The 23,992-nt window shown below is 30.8% G+C and overlaps 10 protein-coding genes and 1 non-coding gene across 11 annotated transcripts; 5 read left to right on the top strand and 6 right to left on the bottom strand.

Moving 5' to 3' along the window:
• Positions 1 to 37: 37 nt before the first annotated feature.
• Positions 38 to 2,122, bottom strand: HCM1 (Hcm1p; the record flags this gene model as incomplete). Its single annotated transcript, XM_064861157.1, has 1 exon — positions 38 to 2,122. One exon carries the CDS (start codon positions 2,120 to 2,122, stop codon positions 38 to 40), a length of 2,085 nt encoding a protein of 694 aa, XP_064717397.1.
• Positions 2,123 to 3,260: 1,138 nt separating this feature from the next.
• Positions 3,261 to 3,734, bottom strand: BUD31 (U2 snRNP complex subunit BUD31; the record flags this gene model as incomplete). Its single annotated transcript, XM_064861158.1, has 1 exon — positions 3,261 to 3,734. The coding sequence occupies one exon, from the start codon at positions 3,732 to 3,734 to the stop codon at positions 3,261 to 3,263; it is 474 nt and encodes a 157-aa protein (XP_064717398.1).
• A 1,494-nt stretch (positions 3,735 to 5,228) lies between these two features.
• Positions 5,229 to 5,304, bottom strand: PWA37_004681. Its single transcript has one exon. It is a non-coding gene; the product is annotated as a tRNA-Val (tRNA).
• A 1,071-nt stretch (positions 5,305 to 6,375) lies between these two features.
• PWA37_004682 (uncharacterized protein) lies at positions 6,376 to 7,656 on the top strand (the record flags this gene model as incomplete). Its single annotated transcript, XM_064861159.1, has 1 exon — positions 6,376 to 7,656. One exon carries the CDS (start codon positions 6,376 to 6,378, stop codon positions 7,654 to 7,656), a length of 1,281 nt encoding a protein of 426 aa, XP_064717399.1.
• A 2,167-nt stretch (positions 7,657 to 9,823) lies between these two features.
• FMP52 (Fmp52p) lies at positions 9,824 to 10,507 on the bottom strand (the record flags this gene model as incomplete). Its single annotated transcript, XM_064861160.1, has 1 exon — positions 9,824 to 10,507. The coding sequence occupies one exon, from the start codon at positions 10,505 to 10,507 to the stop codon at positions 9,824 to 9,826; it is 684 nt and encodes a 227-aa protein (XP_064717400.1).
• A 687-nt stretch (positions 10,508 to 11,194) lies between these two features.
• PWA37_004684 (NAD(P)-dependent alcohol dehydrogenase) lies at positions 11,195 to 12,280 on the top strand (the record flags this gene model as incomplete). The annotated part of the gene is made up of 1 exon (XM_064861161.1): positions 11,195 to 12,280. One exon carries the CDS (start codon positions 11,195 to 11,197, stop codon positions 12,278 to 12,280), a length of 1,086 nt encoding a protein of 361 aa, XP_064717401.1.
• Positions 12,281 to 13,159: 879 nt separating this feature from the next.
• On the top strand, positions 13,160 to 14,326 carry SLG1 (Slg1p; the record flags this gene model as incomplete). Its single annotated transcript, XM_064861162.1, has 1 exon — positions 13,160 to 14,326. The coding sequence occupies one exon, from the start codon at positions 13,160 to 13,162 to the stop codon at positions 14,324 to 14,326; it is 1,167 nt and encodes a 388-aa protein (XP_064717402.1).
• Positions 14,327 to 14,786: 460 nt separating this feature from the next.
• On the top strand, positions 14,787 to 15,083 carry URM1 (ubiquitin-related modifier URM1; the record flags this gene model as incomplete). Its single annotated transcript, XM_064861163.1, has 1 exon — positions 14,787 to 15,083. One exon carries the CDS (start codon positions 14,787 to 14,789, stop codon positions 15,081 to 15,083), a length of 297 nt encoding a protein of 98 aa, XP_064717403.1.
• Positions 15,084 to 15,261: 178 nt separating this feature from the next.
• GCN4 (amino acid starvation-responsive transcription factor GCN4) lies at positions 15,262 to 16,182 on the bottom strand (the record flags this gene model as incomplete). Its single annotated transcript, XM_064861164.1, has 1 exon — positions 15,262 to 16,182. The coding sequence occupies one exon, from the start codon at positions 16,180 to 16,182 to the stop codon at positions 15,262 to 15,264; it is 921 nt and encodes a 306-aa protein (XP_064717404.1).
• A 1,772-nt stretch (positions 16,183 to 17,954) lies between these two features.
• IRC22 (Irc22p) lies at positions 17,955 to 18,704 on the top strand (the record flags this gene model as incomplete). Its single annotated transcript, XM_064861165.1, has 1 exon — positions 17,955 to 18,704. The coding sequence occupies one exon, from the start codon at positions 17,955 to 17,957 to the stop codon at positions 18,702 to 18,704; it is 750 nt and encodes a 249-aa protein (XP_064717405.1).
• Positions 18,705 to 19,145: 441 nt separating this feature from the next.
• Positions 19,146 to 19,844, bottom strand: PWA37_004689 (uncharacterized protein; the record flags this gene model as incomplete). Its single annotated transcript, XM_064861166.1, has 1 exon — positions 19,146 to 19,844. The coding sequence occupies one exon, from the start codon at positions 19,842 to 19,844 to the stop codon at positions 19,146 to 19,148; it is 699 nt and encodes a 232-aa protein (XP_064717406.1).
• Positions 19,845 to 23,992: the final 4,148 nt, after the last annotated feature.

The following is a 23,992-nucleotide window of genomic DNA, read 5'->3' on the forward strand; positions in this document are numbered from 1 at the left end:
ATGATAATAATCAGAACTTTTTTTTTCACATTACTCCTCAAAACCTGTTTTGCGGAGATTTGGTTATTTGAGATTGCGACATGAATGGAAGATCCAGCTTTTCATTCTTTGAATTTGGATTAACTATATCATTGTTGCTGTTTTTGTATTTGGAAGGATCGAAATCCTTCAATGCTCTTTCCCAGACAGAATATACGTCTACACCAAATAATCCACCAGATGATAATTTTGTCTTTATTGTGGTAGTGGTGGTGGTAGTTGGTGTATAATTTCCAAAAAGATTAGGTGTGGATAAATTTCTTGGTGAAAAAGTTTTTATTATTGTTCCATTAGGTGTTGAAGATATTTTAGTAATTGGTGTTTTCCCCATGGCTTTTAGGATAGGGGAGGAATATATATCTTCAAATAAATGAGATGGAGTCTTCCAGTTTTTCATTAGTAGATCGGTAGCATTGTTTTTGCTAGTGTTGTTGTTGTTAAGAGTGATATTATCGTGGTTCTCATTATTTGTATTTTTATTTTGGTCATCCTTATTATTATTAGTTGCATTGGTGGTGGAGGTAGTAACATGATTAATCTTGTAATAGTCATTCAATTGTTCATATCTTGGTGTATTGAATATTTGTCTAGATACACTTTCAAAACTCTGTGATCTTCTTAACTCAGGTGTCTTAAACAATTCAAGTTGATGATTCGTGGACAATTGGCTTGAATTGGTTTTCACATTGAATGAGTTGTTACTTTCTTGTACGTTCTTGTTTAGGTTGTTATCATTCTCGTTTCTACTAGGAGATATATCGAAATTAGAATTAAATGAACAGAAATATTTTTTGAAATTATTATTTGGCGATATTTGGGTAGAAGAGGTAGAGTTAGAAGAAAAGGAGAGAGAGAAGGGATGGTTGTTGTTAAATGTGGCAGTGTTGTTCAGATTATTATTAAACATTAATTGATTTGGAGACTGGTCTTGAATTGGTGTAAAAGTTCCGTGAAATATGGCCGAGTTTTGTAAAATTGGGGTTCGCACTGTAGTGTTCTTGTAATTAGAAGATTGTAAACCTAAAGCAGTTTGCGATCTTTTAATTGTATTGAGATTTGAAGAGGTTCTATTCTTCTTGTTGGTCAATCTTTGGTTAGGTGATGATTCACTTTCAAATTTACCTATAAAATTATTACTATTATTATCGTTGTCATTATTACTATCATTGTTATTGTATTGGGGTGGACTAGAGATTTGAATTAATAGAGTCTGGTCATCATTATCAAAATTATACATTGCATCGTTACAATTATGATTATGGTTTTGATTATTTTCGATTGAAATCTTTGGTAAATTGATTGTCAGCGGATCTTTCAAAGAATTATTACTTACAGGTATTGGGTGATTTTCGATGAAAGTGGTTGAATCATTTAAATCCATTGGATCATTGGATATGGTTGTGGTCGTGGTAGTAGTAGTATCGCCAGTAGCGAAAATATAATGGTCTAAATCTTTCAATTCATCTCTAATTTCTTCGTATGAACGGGTCTCGTGTTTGAAAAATTTTTGTGCGGAGGTCTCTTTTACTTGCCAAAAATGGCCCTTCCCATCAGAAGATTTGACAGTCTTTATGAAACCATCATTTAGCGACAAGTTATGTCTAATTGAATTCTGCCAACTGGAATCCTTGAGTTGGAAGAAGGGGAAATGTGAAGAGATCCAATGGTAGATCTGCGACAGAGTCAATTTCCCGTCATCTGATTGTAGAATGGCTAAACAGATTAGGATAGCGTAGGAATAAGGTGGTTTTTCTTTGAATTGGCCGTTCTGTCTTCTTTTGATTAAAGATTTGATTATGTCATTTAAAGAAAGGGATCCATTTATCCTAGAGCAGCCATCGGATCTACTTCTTTTTGTCTTATTAGGAGGAGAAGAGGAAGAGAGAGAGGAGGAGGAGGAAGAGGGGGAAGAAGGTTGAGCATTTGTGCTGACAGTAGTAGTTGTTGTTGTTGTAGTTGAAGTTGTAGTAGGAGTAGTAGTAGGATGAGTATTAGTATGAGTATTGATACCACTTATTGTTATTGCTGGAGTACCGTTTAGATTAGTTCCAATATTATCTATTGGTGCAGTAGCTAAAACCATAATAACTCTACTATTTATTTTTTTTTATTTGATATTGTAAGTGATCAAAGATATAATAGAGAATGGATGGATTGGAAATGTAGATGTTATTAGAGAAATAGACAAGTTAGTAGATAGGCAGGTGGATAGTTAGGTAGATAGAAAGAAAGAGCTAATTTATTAGATAAAAGAATTCGACTTGGACAAGTTCTGAAATAGCACAAAAGGGGTTTATTTGCACTCAAAAAGCTACAGGTGAGAAACAATTAAGAATAGTGAATAGAACAATTTAAGAAATATAGGAAGGCAAGTAAGAACGTGTCACGAAAAAGAAAAAGAGTTAGAGAAAACTTACATAAGTTAAAATAGAAGAAGGATCTTTGTAATAATATATCACTGATTAAAACCATGATAAAAGCAATATATCGTCCGACTACAAAAGGCTGACTACTCACACATATAACACACATAAGTTCACTCACCTATCTATTTATCTCCTATTTATATATATATATATATATATATATATGTGTGTGTGTGTGTGTGTGTGTGTGTGGGCATAAATATATACAATAATTATGTCTATAATGTATAAAAAAGATATGTACGCATTCCAGAAGATGGTGCAAGTTACTGTCAAGAAAAAGGAAACGGGGAGATGTCGAACCCATCGATTTTCGTGTCGGCTATTTTTTGTTTCTTTTGTTTTTCTTGTTTTCTCTTGTTTTCTTTGGCGTCTGGTCCTGCAATCTATTGTTTCCTGTGAGAAAAAGAAAACAGTACCCCTATTATTCTTATTTCTTTGCCAGACAATAGAAATCTGCCACGAGACGCGTCGTCTGTTTCTTTACGCGTCGCGTGTCTGCGGAATATAGCGGTAATATGGCGGCAATAGTAAACCCGCTTTTCTTTTTTTGTTTGATCATTTTCGTTCGTTTTTGAGGTCTCAAAGCTAAAAAAAAAAAGAAAAAAGAAAAAGAAAAAAAAAAATAGAACATAATAAGGAATATGGTAGTATATTGCTATGTAACATCTGTTGCTACTATCTTAAGAAGATTGAAGTCCTGCACGCTTTATTCATAAGGGGCTCACCATGTTTCAAACAACATATATATATATATATATATATGTATATGTATATATATACATATATGTTGTTTCAATCTGTACTTGCACAACCACGACAACCGCAGTGAATACACTGTTTGAACTTAACTTCAGTTCCCTTTTTTTCTGCTTCCAACTCTAACTGGGTTCTTGGTACTCTGCAGATACATGTTTTCCCATGTGTGGTTTCATCACTCTGTATGCATAACAAACAACATAATTTTTCATACCCTTGTTTCTTCCATTTTGCAATCAAGTGCTTATCACAATACTTATGCTTAATCAAGTACAAGTATAATTCTCTAGAAATTAGTTTCCTCCTATAATACAATTTGTATACATACAATGACCTTTCATGGTTGATCTGAATGATTTTCCAAATGCTTTCTCTCGCTTTAACAGATAATTTAGAATTTGACTCTTTATATCTCTCAACTTCTTTCAATCTTCTCTCGAATTCATACAATATTGGTGATATTTTATTGAAACCCTTTGGTGCATTCTTAACACTCTTTATACTTGACATCTTGGCATATCTCTCCTTTCTCCTCTCTTCTCTCTTCTTAATCCCTTTCTCTTTATCTTTCCTTTAACCTTATCTTTCCTCTACACGTTATATGTCTATAATGGAAAAAAAGAAAGAAAAATTATTCACATGCAGTGAAATATTACCGAGAAGATTTTGAAATCATGAAAATATATTGGGGAAAAAATAAAATAAGATTAAATAAAATAAAATAAAATAAAATTTTTTATTATTTTTTTTTGTACTCTCAAAATCTTCAAGAATCTGATTTTTCATAAAATAATATTCTTATCACTTTTCCTTGCTGAATTTCTGTCAAAGGCAATTCAATTAATTATATAAGAACCACAATATTATATTGCCAAAATCAATATGCAATAAAATTTAGGTAATTTTATATTAATACCCTTGTTTCACAGGGTTCGTGCTTATGGAACTTTTGTTATGGTACGATGTTGTTGGTGATAGTATGATTTTGTCTCATTTTATTTGACTATTGCATTTTACATAACTATTAACACAAGAAATGATAATATACACTGTGGTTCATATTATATTTGTGTTATACTTAATGACAACAATGCTAAAAATATAGTTAAATAAGATGATTACTCTCGAAATATTCCTCGTTCATAAAAGGCTTTTCAAACAAGATTTAATGTGTGGTTATTACTTTCTGGAAAACCTTTAAAAAGAGTTTTTGGACACCTTAGTTACGATGGATATTTATGATTTTTTTACTAATTAGCAAAAACCATTTATAAAGATTTTCCTCCTGGGTGTGACAAATGTTGTCCTGATGTTACCATAGACGTTTTTGTAAACTATTTAGTCGACAACAACGTTTTTACTTTTCCTATTTATAAACGTATATATATATATGTGTGTGTGTGTGTCGGTATGTGTTCATCCATGCGTCTTAGTTAACTCCTTATATACAGTAAAGTTTATGTAGTACATACAGAGGGGAACAACAGAAAAACTATTCTACCCAATTTTATAATCCAGAAGAACCTATCTCTCGCAATATCTCTTTAACCATTGCATTGAGTTTTATCACTTTGTTTAAGTAGGAATATGATGCACCTTTAGAGACAACTGCTTTCGTTCCAGACGATATGTTGATAACAAATGTAAAAACCTTATGGCTATGTATCTCTCGTAACAATAATACTTCACATGGATAGATGTAAAATACAGACACTTTCTATATCTCTAGAGGTAATATTCCTATATATCTATATATCTATATTCCTAATCTAAGATATCCTAATAGCATACACTTATATACTATATATCTAAACTTATGTAATCCTTGGTTCCTTGTTCCTTGTTTTCTTCTTGGTTGTTCTCTTGTACTCATGTTGGTTACTCCTGCTTTTATCTATGTTTGTAAAATTTTGTAAAAAGGAAAGTTTAGAAAAATATCGTCAACCCTCATTTTTCTAAACAACCCCTAAACAGTAATATCAGGGATATTGCAATTAACAAAAATTGATTTCGCCCAGGATCGAACTGGGGACGTTCTGCGTGTTAAGCAGATGCCATAACCAACTAGACCACGAAACCAATTAACGTTGCTTTTTTGCTGTATTATGAAGTGGTGAAATTCTTTGTGTATTTCAGGGAAGCGCAAATAATATTAATAGTCATTTAAGTAATCGAGAGAGTAATCAATTATAGGCGATAATATAATTACTAAAACGGTCTTATATATTGAGCGGCTTTAACGAGCTAATATATTTATTCGAAGTTACTTGGCTTGTTACTTGCTTGTTGTTCTCTTTTTTGTTCATATATAATATATAAATTATTTACAAGAAACGGTTATGGAAGATGATCTTTTATCTTCAGAAAACGTTGTCCTTTTATATGTTTTCTGGAGCTCGATCGATTATTCAGATTAGTACATTAATGACTTGACTGATTCAAACCCTAAAATTTATTACATTAATTTAGGTGCACTAGTGGATTAGAACTGCACCCCAATTTTCTAATCATGGTAATTAGTAATACACGTGGGACTTATTAAAACAATAGGTAAATTTTAGATTTGCCAAAATCTTATGTTATCTAATCTTTTTATTATGCAGCATCTAATGTTGTAGCACGTGTATGGCTTATTAATACAATAATTAGTTCTAGATTCATTCAGGATCTTATGTAATCTTGATGGTTATGACTATTCTATTCCACAACAAGCGCTGTTGTAGATCAACCTTGATATTATGATTATATAGAAAAAAACGATTAGGGTTGAAAAATATTGTTAGGGTTTTGTGATGGTTGTCAAGAAAAAGTTCTAGTTTGGATTTATAGGACTTAGGGTTTATTGATAAATCCCATGTGACTGTTGAATACATGTAACTGTTGGAATTTGGAGCCTTCTGCGTCCATGGTAATGATAGACATCATTAAGTTATAGATACTTGTTTTGTTTTTGTATTAAATACCTGTACATATTTATTATATAGTGTATTCAGTATACATTCTTTTATTTACTTTAAGTTTTCTTTTAAAGTTTTTCATTTCTTTTCAAATCTTCGAAAGACATATTTGGTGACAATTAAAATGTTTTCCTGATATTATGTACATCCGTACACCACATAATATATAGAAAAACTAATTAAAAATAATTCTTATGAAAATGACAGTAATAAACTCTCATTTTCCAACAGATATTATACAATTAGATATATCATCTGCTTACTTGTATGCTCCATTGGAAGAAGAACTGTACATTCGTTCTCCACCCCATTTAGGATTACGAAATACAGTACATAGACTAAAGAAATCACTTTACGGTTTGAAACAGTCTGGTGCAAACTGGTATAAGAAGATAACCAATTTTATTATTAATAGTTGTCATATGAATTTTGTACCAGGATGGCCTTGTGTATTTTATAAAAAAATCAATGATTCAATCGTGATATTATGTCTTTTTGTCGATGATATGGTATTATTAACTAATAATCGTCAACTAATAAATGACCTTATTTCTCAACTCCAATCACAGTTCGAAACCAAAGTTGTCAATGACGGTGCTCAAAAGATTAATCAATATGATGTTCTCGGTCTGGAAATAGAATATATTAAAGGATTATCCATGAAAATGGGTATGGCTAAATCTTTAGAAGAAAAACTACCGAATCTACGTGTAGACCTTAACAAAAGTAGAAAAGTTCCAGGAACACCTAATGAAATTATAAGAGAAAGGGAATTTTATCCGACTGAGCAGGAGTACAAGAATAAGGTGAAATGGCTACAAAAAGCAATCGGTTTAGCTTCATATGTCGGTTACAAGTACAGATATGATATATTATATTATGTCAACACGCTAGCTAGACATACTCTATATCCATCAAAACAAGTCATGAGTCTAACCAAACAACTAATTCAGTTTATTTGGTCAACAAGGAACAAACGGCTCATATGGCACAAGACGTCCAACTCCAACATTAACTATTTAACTGCTGTAACTGATGCTGCTTTTGCAAATCAACACGATATGAAATCACAATTTGGAAATATGTATTATCTAAATGGAAATTTGATTGGTGCTAGGTCATCTAAGTCAACAATTACATGCACCTCTTCTACCGAAAGTGAAATTTATTCAATTTGTGAAGCAATTCCAAGATTAAGAAATTTAAATGTTCTAATTCAGGCTATATCAGACAAGGAGGTCAGGTGTTCAATATTAACTGACAGTCAAACTAGTCTCCATCAAATCAAAGTAAGAGACATATCAAAAATCAAGAATAAATTTTATGGTACTAAGGTTTTACGCATTGCTGAAGAAATTGAAAATGATAATATATCAGTGAATTATATTAACACAAGTCAAAACGTTGCTGATATTCTTACAAAACCTTTGAGTGTTAAAATTTTTGCCAAGTTAACTGAGAATTGGATCTACTAAAATTGAATTGATCTATGGGTGGTATGTTGAAATAGAATGTTTTATGATAAAATAGATAGAACAATAAGATTTTAGCAGACACTAAACGATAAATTGTTGAGTAATAATTGTTGAGAGGTCACCAAAAGTTGTTGAGTTTATTTATTAAATATCCTACTGTTCGTAGAGGAAAATGGCTGAATGTTAACATATATAAAGCCAAGGATTTCATCATACATTATTTTTATCTTATTTACAATCTTTCTATATTATTATTTCTATGTTGTATATAAAGAAAGAAAGTGAAGAACTTTATTATAATTTTGTATACTAAATCTGTTTAATATAATATTGAGAATGTTTACTATATATCCAATGAATAAAGGCGCTCATTCCCAACAATATAGTATATAAGTGTATGCTATTAGGATATCTTAGATTAGGAATATAGATATATAGATATATAGGAATATTACCTCTAGAGATATAGAAAGTGTCTGTATTTTACATCTATCCATGTGAAGTATTATTGTTACGAGAGATACATAGCCATAAGGTTTTTACATTTATTGCACAATAACTCTGAGCTTGAGCACAGATGTAACTTTAAAGATCCTTGAATTGCTTAGATAAACTTAACTAATATTATTTTATATACCTTTCAATATTATAACAAGGTTTATCGAATTTATTTAAAATTTCATATTGTTGTAGTATAGTGAATTTTGATATATTACAAAGTATAAGGCGAATATTTTGTAAAATAAAATATATCGATCATATAGTAGAGGAAGCTTTTTTAGTAGATGTATAGACTACTTGAACATAAAATGAAACGAAATGTGTAGGGGTCTGTCATTTATTTGATTGATTTTTTTTTTTTAAGTTATAATTCATAGTTATCAAGATATTTTCAACTACTGTAAATTCGTAAAAGAAAATATGATAAATAATTATTGCATATTTTTCAATAATAATGAATCCCATAATTTAGCAATTTTTGCTTAACTATTTATAATCTTTATACAGAAATTGTGTAATATCATTTTTCCCCCTATTTCATATATTTTTCTCTTGAGGGATTGAATTCATAGAAAGATGTTTTCTATCACCTCTTTAATAATTATAAGAGTATTTTATACATAAAATTTTCCCGTACAACTATAATTAATTGTCACTGAAAAAACAAAAAAAAAATATTAAGATTTCACAATCTTATGTTTTACTGTCTTTTCCAATTATTGTAAAAAAAATTTATTAGTTATGAATTGTTGAGAATTAGTGCCTTTGGTAATTGGAAAAATAGTATATATCCTTAATGTTATATTTGTATATATGTAGTGTACAAAATTATAATTAAGATCTTCGGTTTTTTTCATTTATATATGATATATATGTGATGATTTATAAAAGATGGACAAGGGAAAAAATATGATATGAGAAAAATGTTGGTTTTCTATATTTTTATATCTGGCACATCTCGTCTACGTATGGCATCAATTTACCAATATGTTGCAAGTAACCTAACTGGAAATCCAGTAGATACGCAATTCCAAGAGTAACACCTGAGTGTCTGGGTGGAGGATTGGTACAGCCATGTGCGCAGTGGCTCGTATAAGGTATTGAATCTGATTGGAGGATTTACAGGGAGTGAGAATGATATCAAATCTTGTCAATAGGACTTTGATTATTGAGAGATATGCCAGGGGTAATCATCTTATTTAAATACATCTTAGTAATGATATTAAGAGGCAACTCTTAATATCATACAACAAGAACAAGAAGAAGTAATACAACATCAGGGTTATTAATTAGTAATATATAGAGCTTACGTAAGAGTGTTTATACTTATATTAATTGATACAATTCATCTATTTACATACAACAACTCTTACATATGTGTTATTCACACTTTACTGATATTTAAACAATACATTCTCCACATTTTGTTATCAACTTATATTTGTCAAAATCTAATTGATCTCTCTATTTATTCTAGAACGTTCGATTTCAGCATGAATATTTAGTTATTTTACAATATGGACATCAAAAGATAAAGAATAATGACAAAAATCGAAAATATATACGTGTGTCGTTAATTTAAATTTCATTGAATATTATAGATTGGCAATATAAAATCATCACCTAACAGTATAAAAATTATGATATATGTATACATATATATATATTATATTTCACTAGCAATTTTTAACATTTCGTCACTTTCAATAATTTGAACTTTTTCACTTGAATCCTTTAAAGCTAAATGTACACCGACTTTAGAGACTTCTTCTGCCATAATTGGATATGCAAACATCCATTGACATTTGGATCTATAAAAAAATTTGCCTACAAATGTGGCCATGTCGTTACCAAATCCTTTGTGATGTTTGATTCTATCCCCAAGAAGAGCACCAGGCCTTAGTATAATAGTTTTATCGAAACCTAAAGCAATCATATCTCTTTCAATCTCACCCTTCATCCTTGGGTAGAAGAACCATGAATCTTTATTTGCACCATATGTGCTAACCAAGACCAGAGTTTTACAACCTTTTTTTTTCGCTTCTTTAGCTAGTTGAAGGTTCAAATCATGGTCAATCTTATATTGGAAATCGGTGCCACCTACAGACCTTGTAGTAGCTAATCCAGTTAATAGTATATCAATAGGTTCTTTGATGTCATCTTTAATAATGTTAGCCCATTTAGAGTTATCTTTCTTTTGGAAACTTACAACCTTGGAGTTTTCATCATAACTGGACTGTAATGGGGATCGTGTTATAGTAAAAGCTTTATTAATTTCCTTGGAAGCAATTGAATATTTTAACATAAAACTGCCACATAGACCAGTGGCACCTAAAATTAATGCATTCATATTTGGCTTTGTTTTTTTTTTTTTATTTCTTTCAGCTGTCTATTACAAGGTACAGGTTACAAGTAAAACGGACGACTAATACTGTTGTTATATATACATATATTTAAGTAGAAGACAAATAATTAGATAAATTGCACACTACCTGAGTTGAAAGCTTATCTTTGTTTGTGTGTTTTTGCTTCACTTCTTTAATATAAAATTGATTCATCTTTTTGCAAAAAAAAAAAAAAAGACAACACAGTTCCTTAACACAAAAAATGGAAAAATTAGCGAAAGAACAAAAAAAAACGGATTCTCTTGTTCCGTGGAACTGTGTATTCGGCCGAATTTTCTATTTTCTGTTAAAGAATCGGCCGATACTCCAAATAGTTTTCCGGCCGACATTTAGTTAAAACAAGCTATCTTTACACAGCCAATACTCTTTAGAAATTGTATGTATTTTATGAAAGAACTCTTTGCATGTTTATATAAAGAAGAGAAACCTTAGTGACTTTAGTGAAAACAAATCAAACTCTTGTCCCATCCTTCGTATATTTTATTATTATGAAATATAAAAAAAAAAATTAAAATAAAATAAAGATAAATAGACAAGGCTCGATAGTAGCTATTAATCACAATAACAAAACAATTAAAGAAATCAGTTGATCCATAGCTTATAATTTTTTTACCACTTTTCTATTTTTTATAATGGCTTCCACTTATCCTGAACAATTCCAAGGTATCGCTGTCGTTAATAAAAACCATTGGAAACATCCTAAGAAAATTAGTTTCAAACCAAAGAGTTTCTATCCAAACGATGTGGACATCAAGATTGAGTGTTGCGGTGTCTGTGGTTCAGATATCCATTGTGCTTCTTCCCATTGGGGGGACGTTTCAAAGAATCAAGTGGTAGGTCATGAAATTATCGGTCATATTGTGAAGGTTGGATCCAATTGTTCCTCTGGTTTGAAAGTTGGTGATCGTGTGGGTGTCGGCGCTCAATCTTTCTCATGTCTCGAATGTGACCGTTGTAAAGAGAATAATGAGCCTTACTGTCCAAAGAGTGTGTGGACTTACAGTACACCATATGAGGATGGTTATATCAGTCAAGGTGGTTATGCATCGCATATCCGTGTCCATGAACACTTTGTGGTGCCAATCCCAGATGAAATCCCAAGTCATATAGCTGCCCCATTGATGTGTGGTGGTATCACTGTCTTTTCACCATTGATTAGAAATGGTTGTAGTCCAGGTAAAAAAGTGGGTATTGTCGGGATCGGTGGTATTGGTCATATGGGTGTCATCTTGGCAAAGGCTCTTGGTGCTGAGGTCTACGCATTCTCTCGTAGAAGTAACAAGAAGGAAGACGCTTTGAAATTGGGTGCTGATCATTATATCGCTACCTTGGAAGATAAAGATTGGAGTACCAGATTATTTAATACCTTTGATCTTATTGTTGTCTGTGCTAGTTCCCTAAGTGATATCTATCTAGATGAGTACGTTAAAGTAATGAGAGTAGGAGGTAAGATCATCTCTATCTCTGCACCAAGTTATGACGAACAATTAGTATTAAAACCATTTGGTTTGGTTGGTATTACTATTGGTAATAGTGCTCTTGGTTCTATTAAAGAAATCAAAATCATGTTGGACTTAGTTGCTAAGAAAAACCTTAAGGTCTGGGTTGAAACCATCCCAATCAGCGAAGAAGGTGTCAATGAAGTCTTTGAAAGAATGGAAAAGGGTGACGTTAGGTACAGATTTACCCTTGTAGATTATGATAAACAATTCAAATAAACATTCTTGACATTATTGAATCATACATACATATATATATATATATATATGTAAAATACTTTATACGGATATTCTTAAGTAAAAAAAAATAAATTTATATATTTTTACCTTCATTTTCATTTACTCAGTCTTTAAATAAAATGAATGTTAACTGTTAGTAAATCAATCCAATCAGCAAGTTATGTTGTATCTTATGTCACACTAAAATGAGGAAGGATTGTTGAGTTTCAAGATTAACAAAAAATAAATTAAGATTCCTATTCTAGTAAATATATATATATATATATATTTGTTAGATATATTAATTGCTAACTCTGTGGTGGCTGTTCCACTATCTAGTAACATTCAGAGTGGGGATTTCTGTTATACAGGCATTTGCTTTGAATTAGTGTCATTTCCTTCTTTACATTTCTGATACTAGCACAAAATCATTTAGCACGAAACCGCCTCAAAAGTCTCTTTCTTTTTTCAATTTTTTTTTCCTAACATTCTTTTGACATTAAACCGCAAAGATCGCCCAGGGACTTTTTTTTTTTAATCCAAATTATCTTGAAGTTATAACGAAGGCTTGTGCGTAAATCAGTGATGAGTAAAGCTATTTGACTTATCCGTTGTGTATACATTATATTCACCATAAAGTATGTATTCTGCAAGAAATTAATAAAATAATTGTTTCAATATTCCTCCTTTTTTTGCTTCATTCTTTTTTTTTCTATTTTTTTCTACTTACTGCAATTATACCAAAAAAACAAAAAAAAAAAAGATAAATTGCTATTGTCCACTTATAAACTAACTAATCTTTCTGGGTATCAAGATTCATTTGCATCTGGTTGAAATTAATAACTTTTGTATTACGTATTATTATTCCAACAAACAAATATGAAATATACCTCTTCCAAACTGGAAATTATATCGATAATATTATCACTATGTCTAAAACCAATATATAGCTATAAACTTTTAAATTGTTATAGTTCCTTACCGTCCTCTTTCTACAAAGACAACACAAACGAATACCAATCCTCATCATTGTGTTATTCCACGTGTAGTGGGAAAGGTTATTCGTACTTTGCATTATTCGATCATAATACATGTTATTGTGGTAGTACAAGTCCTGGAGGTCTGCCAATTTCCACTTCGTGTAATACATATTGTTATGGGTATGATCGAGAAATGTGTGGAGGTACTTCAGCTTATTCAATCTATTCCGTAGATGATGCAGAATCAGTGTCTAATCAAGAATCCAGTGGTAGCCCATCAGCTTCTTCACGTACTAGTTCTACGGCTTCAATATCTGGAACTAAAAAAACTAGTGTAAGTGCTCTTGCCGTTGGTTCAAGTGATTCCCAAATTGTTATAGCGAACGAAAAGTCTACTTCTAATCAACAGCAAACCACTAGAAATTCAAAAACAGGCAGTGGTACAGAAGCGGCAGTTGCTACATCTGTGGTCTATTCCACCCAATTACAAACCCAAGGTGGTTCCACAATCTTTGTTACAAACACTATTACAAAGAGTACTGGGGTGCTACCTACTGGTAGCTCCGCATCAAATAATAATAAATCAAGTTCTAGCAATTCTAAGAAAAAGGTTAATGTCGGTGCTATTGTTGGGGGCATTGTGGGTGGTGTATGTGGTGCCCTTGTCTTGCTTTCTGCTCTTCTATTCGGATTAAGGTATTATAATAAGAAACGCGAAGAAGATAGAATGGAAAAAGAGTATCAAGAAGCTATTAAACCAGTTGAATACGTCCCTGTTGATATTTTATCTAGTTCTTCACATAGCTACAGTTTTGATGGTGGCAACATGAATGGAAAACTGAATGATTCCCTGGGTAATATTGGTTCTGATAACCTGAAAGGTAATAATACCAATAGTAATAATCTCACAGTGATGAGCAACACTAGTAATAAAAATAATAATAATAACGGTTTGTTGTCTAATCCGTTCGATGATTCTAGACGAATAAGTACAGGTTCGATTATTAGTTCTGACCCAGACCAAAATAAACCTACGAAATTGACTATTGTTAACCCTGATGAATGAATCATAAATGAAGATAAATAATAATATACATACATGTCTAGATATATATATATATAATCACTCTCTTCTTTGCAGCATTTGCAGACTGTGATGCCCCATTTATATTTTCGAAAATGAGTTAATTTAAAGATATAGATATATGCATATATACTAATAGATTCTAAGCATTTTGTTCATGATCTGAAGGTTGAGAGATTTATATAAAGAGTGTGCATTATATTTATTATGTTGATTTCTTTTTTTTTTTAAAGCAAAATAAAAGGTATAAACAGAAAAAGCAGAGGGAATTTTAAACCTGACGAAAATTTTTGATTTGTGAGCAAAAAAAAACATAAAAAGCAAAAGAAAATAAAATAAATACAGTATACAACAAAGAATCTCATCATCGAACAGTACGCCCAAGACAACTACTAGAAGGTGGTTACATCGATCAAAAAATACTGAACTAATATAAAACTATATGGTAAAGATTACAGTTGAATTTTTGGGTGGATTGGACGTTGTAGTAGGTAAAGTAAGAACCCATGATGTCACACTTACCAAAGAGGCTGCTAATGTGCATGATTTAGTAGATTACATTTGTCATGAGATGATTAAAAATCCAAATGATATTGAGGTTTTTATTGAAGATGGTACGATAAGACCCGGTATTATTACTTTGATTAATGATACTGATTGGGAATTAGAAGGTGAAATGGATTATGAATTAGAGGATGGAGATGTTATATCTTTCACTTCCACTTTGCATGGTGGTTAAAGGGTCAACAAAAATTTGTAACTGCCACACGATGCCTTGTCTAAGTAAAATAAGTATATATATCTAAAGAAATAGTATATTGTCGTATAAAACATTACTCAAAAATAGAGAGTATATACATACATACATATATATATATATATATATAGAGTAATTAAAAATTATAAACATATTTTAATCAACTTTTTTCGGCTAATAATTTCTTCAACCTCTCCACTTCCATTTCCAAAGATGCATTCTTGGCCAACAATTCTTCAACTTTAGCTTCCAATTGATTCATTCTTTGTAATTTTCTAGCACGAGAACGTCTAGCCGCTTCAGTGTTTCTTGCACGTTTCAATGCAACAGGATCATCTGAGGTTGGAATCACGGGCGTCAATGGGGTAGAACGAACCTTTCTGTTATATACCACGACACCTAGGTGGTCCACCTTGACCCCATCTGAGTTTGTATATGTGGTGGTTTTCTTCGTCTTTTTGGATTTAGATACTTTACCAGATGATGGGTTCTTCTTATTATGGGAAGTAGAAGCAACCACATCGGTAGTTGGGGCTATTTTAACATCTTCAAGGACAGGGGTAGGTAAAAATGATGCAATCTTGCTTGTAACAGGAGGGAAAGAATCACAGGACTCAACTTCAGTGGATTGAATAGCTTTATCGTTTAATGCGACATCTTCGTCGATGACAACAGGGATGTCATCATCAAACAATGAAGTCCATTCAGTTACTGGATTGGGTAGTCCATTACTATTGTTTTCCTGTTGTTGTTGCAGTGGGGTGTCATCGTACTCGAACATTGGAGTAGAATCAGCGCTTGATGTGAAGAAAGCATCAACTACTCCAGAATCTAACTCTGGAAGATCTAAAACCGTGTCTGGAGACAATAATGGGATATCATTTCCGAAACTTTCGGACTTGACAGTAGGTGGTTCTAGATCAGGTATTGGAATCATAGCTTCAGATTTAATATGATTATAATTACTTAAGACAGAATTCATAGTAGTAGTAGTGGTAGTATTATTATTATTCATATATTTAATACTTGGTCTAAAAGAACCATCAGTATTAAACAAACTTGACATTTCGGATTGAGACATTTTCTTGGTAGTATTAATAATTATTGTAGTAGTGACGATCTATAGATATATATATGTAAGTGTGTATTTTTTAATAAGTTGTAATAATTTGAGTAATTGTTTCGTTTTTTTGTTTGTTTTAACTTGTAATGACAAAATAATAGATAAGGAACATCTTTGTTGCAAAGAGCTATGTTATAGTAGCATATTTTCTGGGGTAGGATATTAATTTAATAACAAATAAATAAATAAAAAAGGGAAGAACCTAGTGAGGCTATATTATAAGGATTTTAATTTAACGCATTCTGAATAACTTTTTTTTTAATTTTAAGTAACAGATAAGCATAGACACAAATGTGAATTATATTTTGATTATGTTTTTCTTATATTTGAAGTGAGAATAAACAAAATAAAATAAAGAAAAGAATAATTTAAAGATTTAATATTTCTTTTTTTCTTTAATACATTATGAATTTGAATATTTTATTTCTTCTAACTTTAAAACTTTCTTTTTAATTATTAATTAACAACACAAAATAAGAGAAATTATTTAGTAAGCCATATTGTCTTTTTTTTAAGATATATAATTTCTATAACAGATACTAATAACTTAAATAATGATACTATACTAAATAAAATTCAGATACTTTGTTGATTGCGCAGTAGAATGTCTGTGGGTTGGTAAATACGCTAGTTCTTGTGGATTGGGAAATGTGCTTAGTTTGTTTTTTTTTGTTTTATTTTGTTTCTTGCTTAGTTTAAGGTTGTTGTTAAATTAAAATAGAAAATGTGCTCTGGTTTATTGAGGGGAAGTGTATATAATAAAAAGGTAGCAAGATGGCATTAAACAACAAGATTAAACAGAAAAGCACTACAGAGGCAGTTAAAGTTAAAGGGCTAACGTAACACACGTGTAAAAGGAAATTCTGCGCTTAAAAAGCCAGCAAACAGATGTGAATCGTTGAAACCTCGATGCTAATACGGGCAAAAGCAACACAACGGGAGATCCAACAGAGGGCAGATCACTTCAAGGAGGATGCTCCAAAAAGGAAGGAGAAGAAAAACGGGTGAGGGCAAGACGGTCGAGGAAACCAAAATAGACTTTTATACTTTTTCCTGCAAACGTGGATTTCTTTTTTATTTTTTTTCTTTTTCTTTTTTTTTTTTTGTTTTAGTTTGTCTCTCCAATTCGGTTGAATTGTTGAGTCTTCCCTTCTAGCTTTCCTTCTATTTTCTCTCTTTGTCTCAAAGGACGAAAAGCCAGCAGAAAGTTTGTGTCTGTCTTCACAGTTCATCCGTTCCCTCTTTGTGTGTTTTGTTTTGTTTTGTTTTATTTTCTCTGCCAAATAGGAAAAATATATATATATATATTGACTGTAGAAATCACGCTGTTGGGTGTACGGATCTCACTGACAGACACAGTCCGCCAAAACGTTTTGTTTTTTTCCTTCTTTCTTTTTTCTTTTTTCTTTTTTTTCTCTTCCTCCCTCTTTTTCTCTTGCTTTTCGTTCTCGAGATAAGTCCACCGGCGATGTATGTGACCGAAAGGAAAAAAAAAGTTATATCTCGACAAAAAAAATATAAAAAATAAAAAATAACAGAAGGAAAGGAATATAGAGTTTTTAACATGTCAGAAGAACAAGAAAACAGTAGAAAGACTTGTACAATTCTGTTCACATTACTTGATTAATTGTGTTAATAGATAAAAAGAAGAATATTAAGTGAATAAGCGAATATTGTGGGGGAAAAAAATAAAAAATTGAAAGATTCATTCTTATAAACTGTTGTTTCACATGCAATTAAATTATTTGAGTTCTTTGTTATTATTTTTATCTCTTTTGGGGATTAACCTTGTCAGAGGTCAAGGTCTGATTTTAGATGATTATGAAGAACAAGAAGAACCAGTCCCAACAGAAAAACCTTATACTTCAATTAATTTGGACATCGTTTATAACATCGAGGATAGAGAGGCTCCAGCAACTCCAACTGATCCAATCTCTTTTGATCAAAATGAAGTAGTCATGTTGAATTATACACTGGTCAACAATGAAGATTGTGATATCTCCATTGTCGGTGTCTCTGGTGAAATTCTAAGTTATCCTAGCGGTGAATCTGTCACAAAGATCAGTTTTGGTGAAATGGAGAACTTATACGCTAAACCTAATGAAACTTTACAATTTAGACAAAAAATCGTCATTAATCTAGAACCTGGTATGTACTATTTATTCCCAATGATTCATGTCACTAATGAAACTGCAGCAGCAATCGTCAAGGAAAACCCTGATTTGGCTGAAATAGAAGACATTGACGCTACTCCAAAAAATGTGGTTGTCAATTCAACCATTTTAAACATCGAAGAACCTTTGATGTCAATCTTCAATCCACAATTCTTATCTATTCAACTTATCATTTTGGTTATCGCTGGTGGATTGTCCTATTTCTATCTAAACAAAAATGGTAAATTGAACACCGAAAAAAATAATTTTAAGAACACTGGTAAAAGAGATCCAATGGAATGGTTGCCAGAACAATACAAGAAATAAACACTTGTCTTTCTTCCTTCTCCTTGTCCTTTACCTCCCCCCTTTTTTTATATTTTTTAGTTGCACGTATATATACGTATATATTCATGTGTAAATTGCCTGTAATATTTTATTCGTACATGGAGTTTATGTAAATATTTGCAAATATATCTAGTTTATTTCTTTTAACAGGAAAATTGTATTGAAACTAATCCATAATTTTTGTTACTCCCTATGTAAATGCAATATAATAATGCATAAAAGAAAAAGGCAAAAATCTATTTGAAAATAAAAAAAAAAAAAGATTATAAAAGAATAAGTGATATTAAAACAGTTATTATCTATAATGGTACATTTTTTTCATTAAAATTTAATATTTAAAACTACGAATAAGTAATAAAATAAAATATATAATAAAAGCATGATCTCTGTGGTAATGAGTGAACGAGTCAACGAAGTCGCTCATAATAATAAAGCAGCAGCGGCAAAGGCACCAGCACCTAAACCAGCAACAGCCTTAGCAGCACCATTGGCAGTTTGTTGAGAGACAACAGCGGTAGCTTGGATTTGACCATCACCGATTTGAGAAATAGCTTGAGTGGTGGCTTTGGCAGTAGTAGCAGTGGTCTTGTGAGCAGAAGAAGAAGTAGCAGCAGAAGTAGAGGTAGTCTTGGCTTCAGAAGAAGAAGAAGAGGAAGCAGCAGCAGAAGTAGATGTGGTCTTGGCTTCAGAAGAAGAGGAAGAAGTAGAGGTAGTGGCAGCGGTAGTAGAGGTGGTCTTAGCAGTAGAAGAAGTAGAGGTAGTGGTTGTTTCACCACCGATTGGGACACCAGCAGCATCTAACTTTGGAGCTAATCTGCTAGAATACCAAGATAATTTTGTAACGAAGGCGGAAACACCGGCCATGTTGACCTTGTCGTAGTCAGAGGTGTAAGAAGTGTCAGATGGGTTAAGGGCGACCTTTTCACCAATATCCATTAAACCAGCTGGTAAGTTGTTGAAAGTGATACCAGAAGATGGATCAGAGACTAAACCAATGTATTGGTTTAAGTTAGCACCAACATCAGCAAAGATGATGTCTAATTGTTTTTCTTGAGTTGGAGTAACAGCAGAAGCAGTGGCAGCGGCAGCAGCTAAAATTAAAGCGGTCTTGGAGTTCATTATTACTATTATTATTTTTGGTATAAGCGAGTGGAAGTGTGTTTTTGTTTTGGTCGGTACTGGTTCTGTAGTTAATAAACGCAAACTAATGATTTACTACAAAAGGAGAGAAAAGATGTAACTCCATGTGTAAGAACTCATATGTTGTGGTTTATATATAAAATATGTTACTGATGAAAAAAGAAAAGAAAACAACACGAAGATACAACCATTCTCTCGTTTGACTTATGGAACGTTCTTTTCTTTCATGTTCATTAATGGTAATGCTATTACCTCTACTACTAAAATTTGTTTGTTTGTTTATCAAACTCAAACGACATTGAATGTCAATACATTATTATTGTTGTTAGTATTGTTATAATTATTATACTATTATTAAACATGGATAATAATAACAAGTGTGTACATAAACCAAACAGCTTCTGGACCTGATAAAGATTATGTGGTGGCATAATCTTTTCAGTAATTGTGTATTATATTGTTGTCCAATGAGTATTACTATTGTCAAACAGGCGTTTTCAATAATAAACACAAGATGAGGAGAAAATAGAATTTAGAAAAAGAAAAGATTCTTTTATTGTTTTTCCTTCTAGTTTCTTCTTTCTTTTTTTTTTTGGATCTTTTATATTTTTTTCCAAAGAACAAGAACATAACCTAAATATTTTTGAGGGTAAAAATTTATATATAACGCAAAGACCTATAAAAAGTTGTAACTACATTGCTAACAAATTTTGGGGGATTTGAAGGACCGTAACAGTATTAAGATTTATTCAGTTATCAACATTTTCATTTACCTTTAATATTTATTTGTTCACACTTATATATATTATCAGTGAGAGTGGTAAGTCACCCTATATATACAATATTAGGATTACAGGTTGATTTTAAACACAAATTCTTTTTTTTATATGTAGAAAATTAAATTGAAAGAATATTTAAAAAACCCTAAACATATCTTTCCTAAATAAACGTTGTTTTTCGCAAAAGGAAAACAAAAAGCGCAGTAGTCCAAAATATTAAGAAAGAAAAAACCGAAAATCACAACAGATTTGTTTTCCTATTTGAACGGTTGCCTACAAGATCTTTTTTAAAAATTAACAATAGTATGTATTGTATAAAACGTTTAGTTTCGAGATATTGAAAAAAAAAAAAAGAAATTTAAAGACCCGTTTTAAACGAGTTAAAGTGAGAAAACAAAGCAGCACAAAAAAGACACTTAAGAAACAATGCATTTTTTGGTTTCCTTGATTGTTTTAAAAATATGAAGAAGCGGATCTGGAACTTACAAAAGTCGAAATGTGCAAGTGCTTGCTGTTAGAATCTCCCATCTTTTTTGTTGAATTACCTTGTTTTGCTATCGAACGAAGGGCTTGATAAAACATATTATGGTTGAATTAGGTTGTTAATCTTGATGATTATTTATAAAATATTGTACAAATCTATTATTATATAGGTTGTATACTTTTCTATTTGTTGTATTTGTCCATCTGATGTTTGGTTTATAAAGTATACTATCAAATTTACAAGAATTGTTAATTCTTTAATAGTACATAGCATCAAAAGTGGGTAATTGCACCACTAGCATCGGTGTTATCTCCTTACCATTTTTCATACAATAAGTCTTGTAGAAAAAAGAAAAAAAAAAGTACCCCTGAGGGAAAAAGATTTGAAAATTTTTTTGCAACCCTACTACAAATCAACGTATGTCTAGTAATTTTTTTTTGATTCACGTAATAAAGAATAAGACTAGACTTGAAGGAAAAAAACATACAGTTGCTAATTATCAACAGGTCTTCTTAATAATGTTCTAATAGTTTTATAGATTCATAGAGAAATGAATATACAAAAGAAGATAAATTATTATCATTTAATCTCTATACCATCTGTTCTGTCTGAATATCATTTATAAGATTTATGTAGATGACCGGTTTCACGGTATCTTTTACAAAACCCTAATTCTATATAACTATAACAGTCAAAGAAACTTATTTTTTTTTCAACCCGATTTTTTTGCGTCGGTGTTGAATATATGCTCCCATTTTTTTCTTTTTTTTTTCAACATATTGATACGAAAATTTGGTAAGAGAAATTTCTAGACGGCAGGTATGAGGTGGAAGGAAGAGCCAAAATTTTCTTTTTGGGTAATGTCAACAAAAAATATAAACAACACGAAGATTTGTTAAGGAACGAGATGCATATTATCTTAATTATTACATGCTTCAAAGACTTCCATTAAACCAGTTATTGTTAAGGAAAAAATGAATTTTCCTGGTAATGATACCTTTGAACGAAAAAGATAACTTTGTTGTTGTTGTTGTTATTTGGAAAAAAAAAAAACAATTTACTAACCATAAACTAAATGCGGAAATAAAGAGGAGGGAAGAAAAGAGAATAGTGAAATTACAACAGCAAGACATTTCTTAATTTGTTGGATTACTCGTATATAACTCTTGTTTTGGGAATTAGGAATTAATAATGTGAGATTTTTATTGTTCTAGTGCTAGCTTGTTAATTGTTTCATATTTCTGATTGAGGAAACTAATAAACAAAATGAAGGGAAGAAGAAAAAGTATTGGTTTTTTTTCTTTTCTCCTAATAATAATTTTTGAACGTAGAATTTATGGAAAATATCATAACGAATTTTCTCTTTTTTCTTTTTCGTTTTTTTAATTAATATTTTGATATCTTCGAACTGTCTTAATGTAACTGGCGAAATTTTTTGATTTGTTATTTTCTGTGGGGAGTTAATATATTATTACATATAATTTAAGGTATTGACAGTTTTGACACATTCTTCACAAAAAGTGCGATAGTACTAAAAAAAAGATTCATGTAATGTCTTGTCTTTTACATTTTCACACTGTAATGACGAATGTTTCAATAAATCTTTGTACCTAAAAAAAAACTTTTCAATGCTGTTCTTAATTTCAATTCCAGTTTAACAAAGGTAATAACTTTACTGAAACTGTATTTATTTACAATCATGAATCATGTTATTAGTGCTGATTCATTTCAGTGACCAAAAGTTTAAAAGAATTTATTCAGCACCAGACTAAAAAAAAATCTTTTCATTGTTTATAATGCAGTTAAAGACGATGGAAATTTTCATGGAACATATCAACCAGTACTCTACAAATTCTAGAAGAAAATTATGTCCAAATATTGTGGTTTCAATATTTTGCCAAGAAATATTTTTGCTATAATAGAGAAACACAAGGGTTAAAATTACAATCTTTTCAATTATGTTTATGATATTTGAAAAATCTAATAGAACTTACAGGTTACAGGACTATATTATGTATAATGATCCTATTTCCATGCTACTATCTAAAATATGTGATAAATATATGGGAATAATAAAGTTATATGAAGTTATTTCTGTTGTAGCACATCGAGATAAATGGTGATTTCTGGATTTAACAATTTTCATAAGTTAAAAATAAAGTCTTCTTACTTGAATTTAATAAATATCTTTGAGGAAAAAGAAAAAATTTTTTTTCTTCAAAATATTCGTATTGCAACAATCAAAAAATACAGTAAAAAAAATTTCTTAGTATTAAATAATAATTCAGAGTTTAGTTGTTTTAGTTTTTTAGAGGCTTTCTTTAACAGTGGGTCAGTATTTTTGTGTAGAGATGCTCTCTGTGTTAAGTAATCATTTGTAACTACTTATAAGTTTTTTCAATTTTGGATCTGAATAAAAAGTACATAGTTTATACTAGCATATCTGTGAAATTGAAAATATATTATTGAAACATGATTAGACGTAGTTTTAGCAATCCAAACCCGTCGTATTAAAGGACTGAATAGTTATATAACAAAAGTTAAAAAATGAAATGAAATAAATCTTTAGTACCACTAACATCCTACATTGAACAATCTAAAAACTTATAATATCATCAACATTCTACTAGAAGTATATATATCATGTTATTGAATTAATTTGATAATGAATTTTAATATAGCTTTTGATGCTAAAGCCTTTAATAATGAAAGCATTTATCTTGGTTTGTTTTTAATTTTTTTGATATTTTTTATTTTTTAAGATGTTATATATATCACCCAATGTATCTTCTTCTAAAAATATAGATGTTGGTATTGGGATAATTATTGTTGAACCTTTACGTAATTTGTTATATTTGTTCAAA

The sequence above is a fragment of the Arxiozyma heterogenica genome, assembly GCF_036370985.1.
Source record: "Arxiozyma heterogenica strain weizmannii chromosome Unknown scaffold_6, whole genome shotgun sequence".
In the NCBI taxonomy this organism is placed as follows: domain Eukaryota; kingdom Fungi; phylum Ascomycota; class Saccharomycetes; order Saccharomycetales; family Saccharomycetaceae; genus Arxiozyma; species Arxiozyma heterogenica.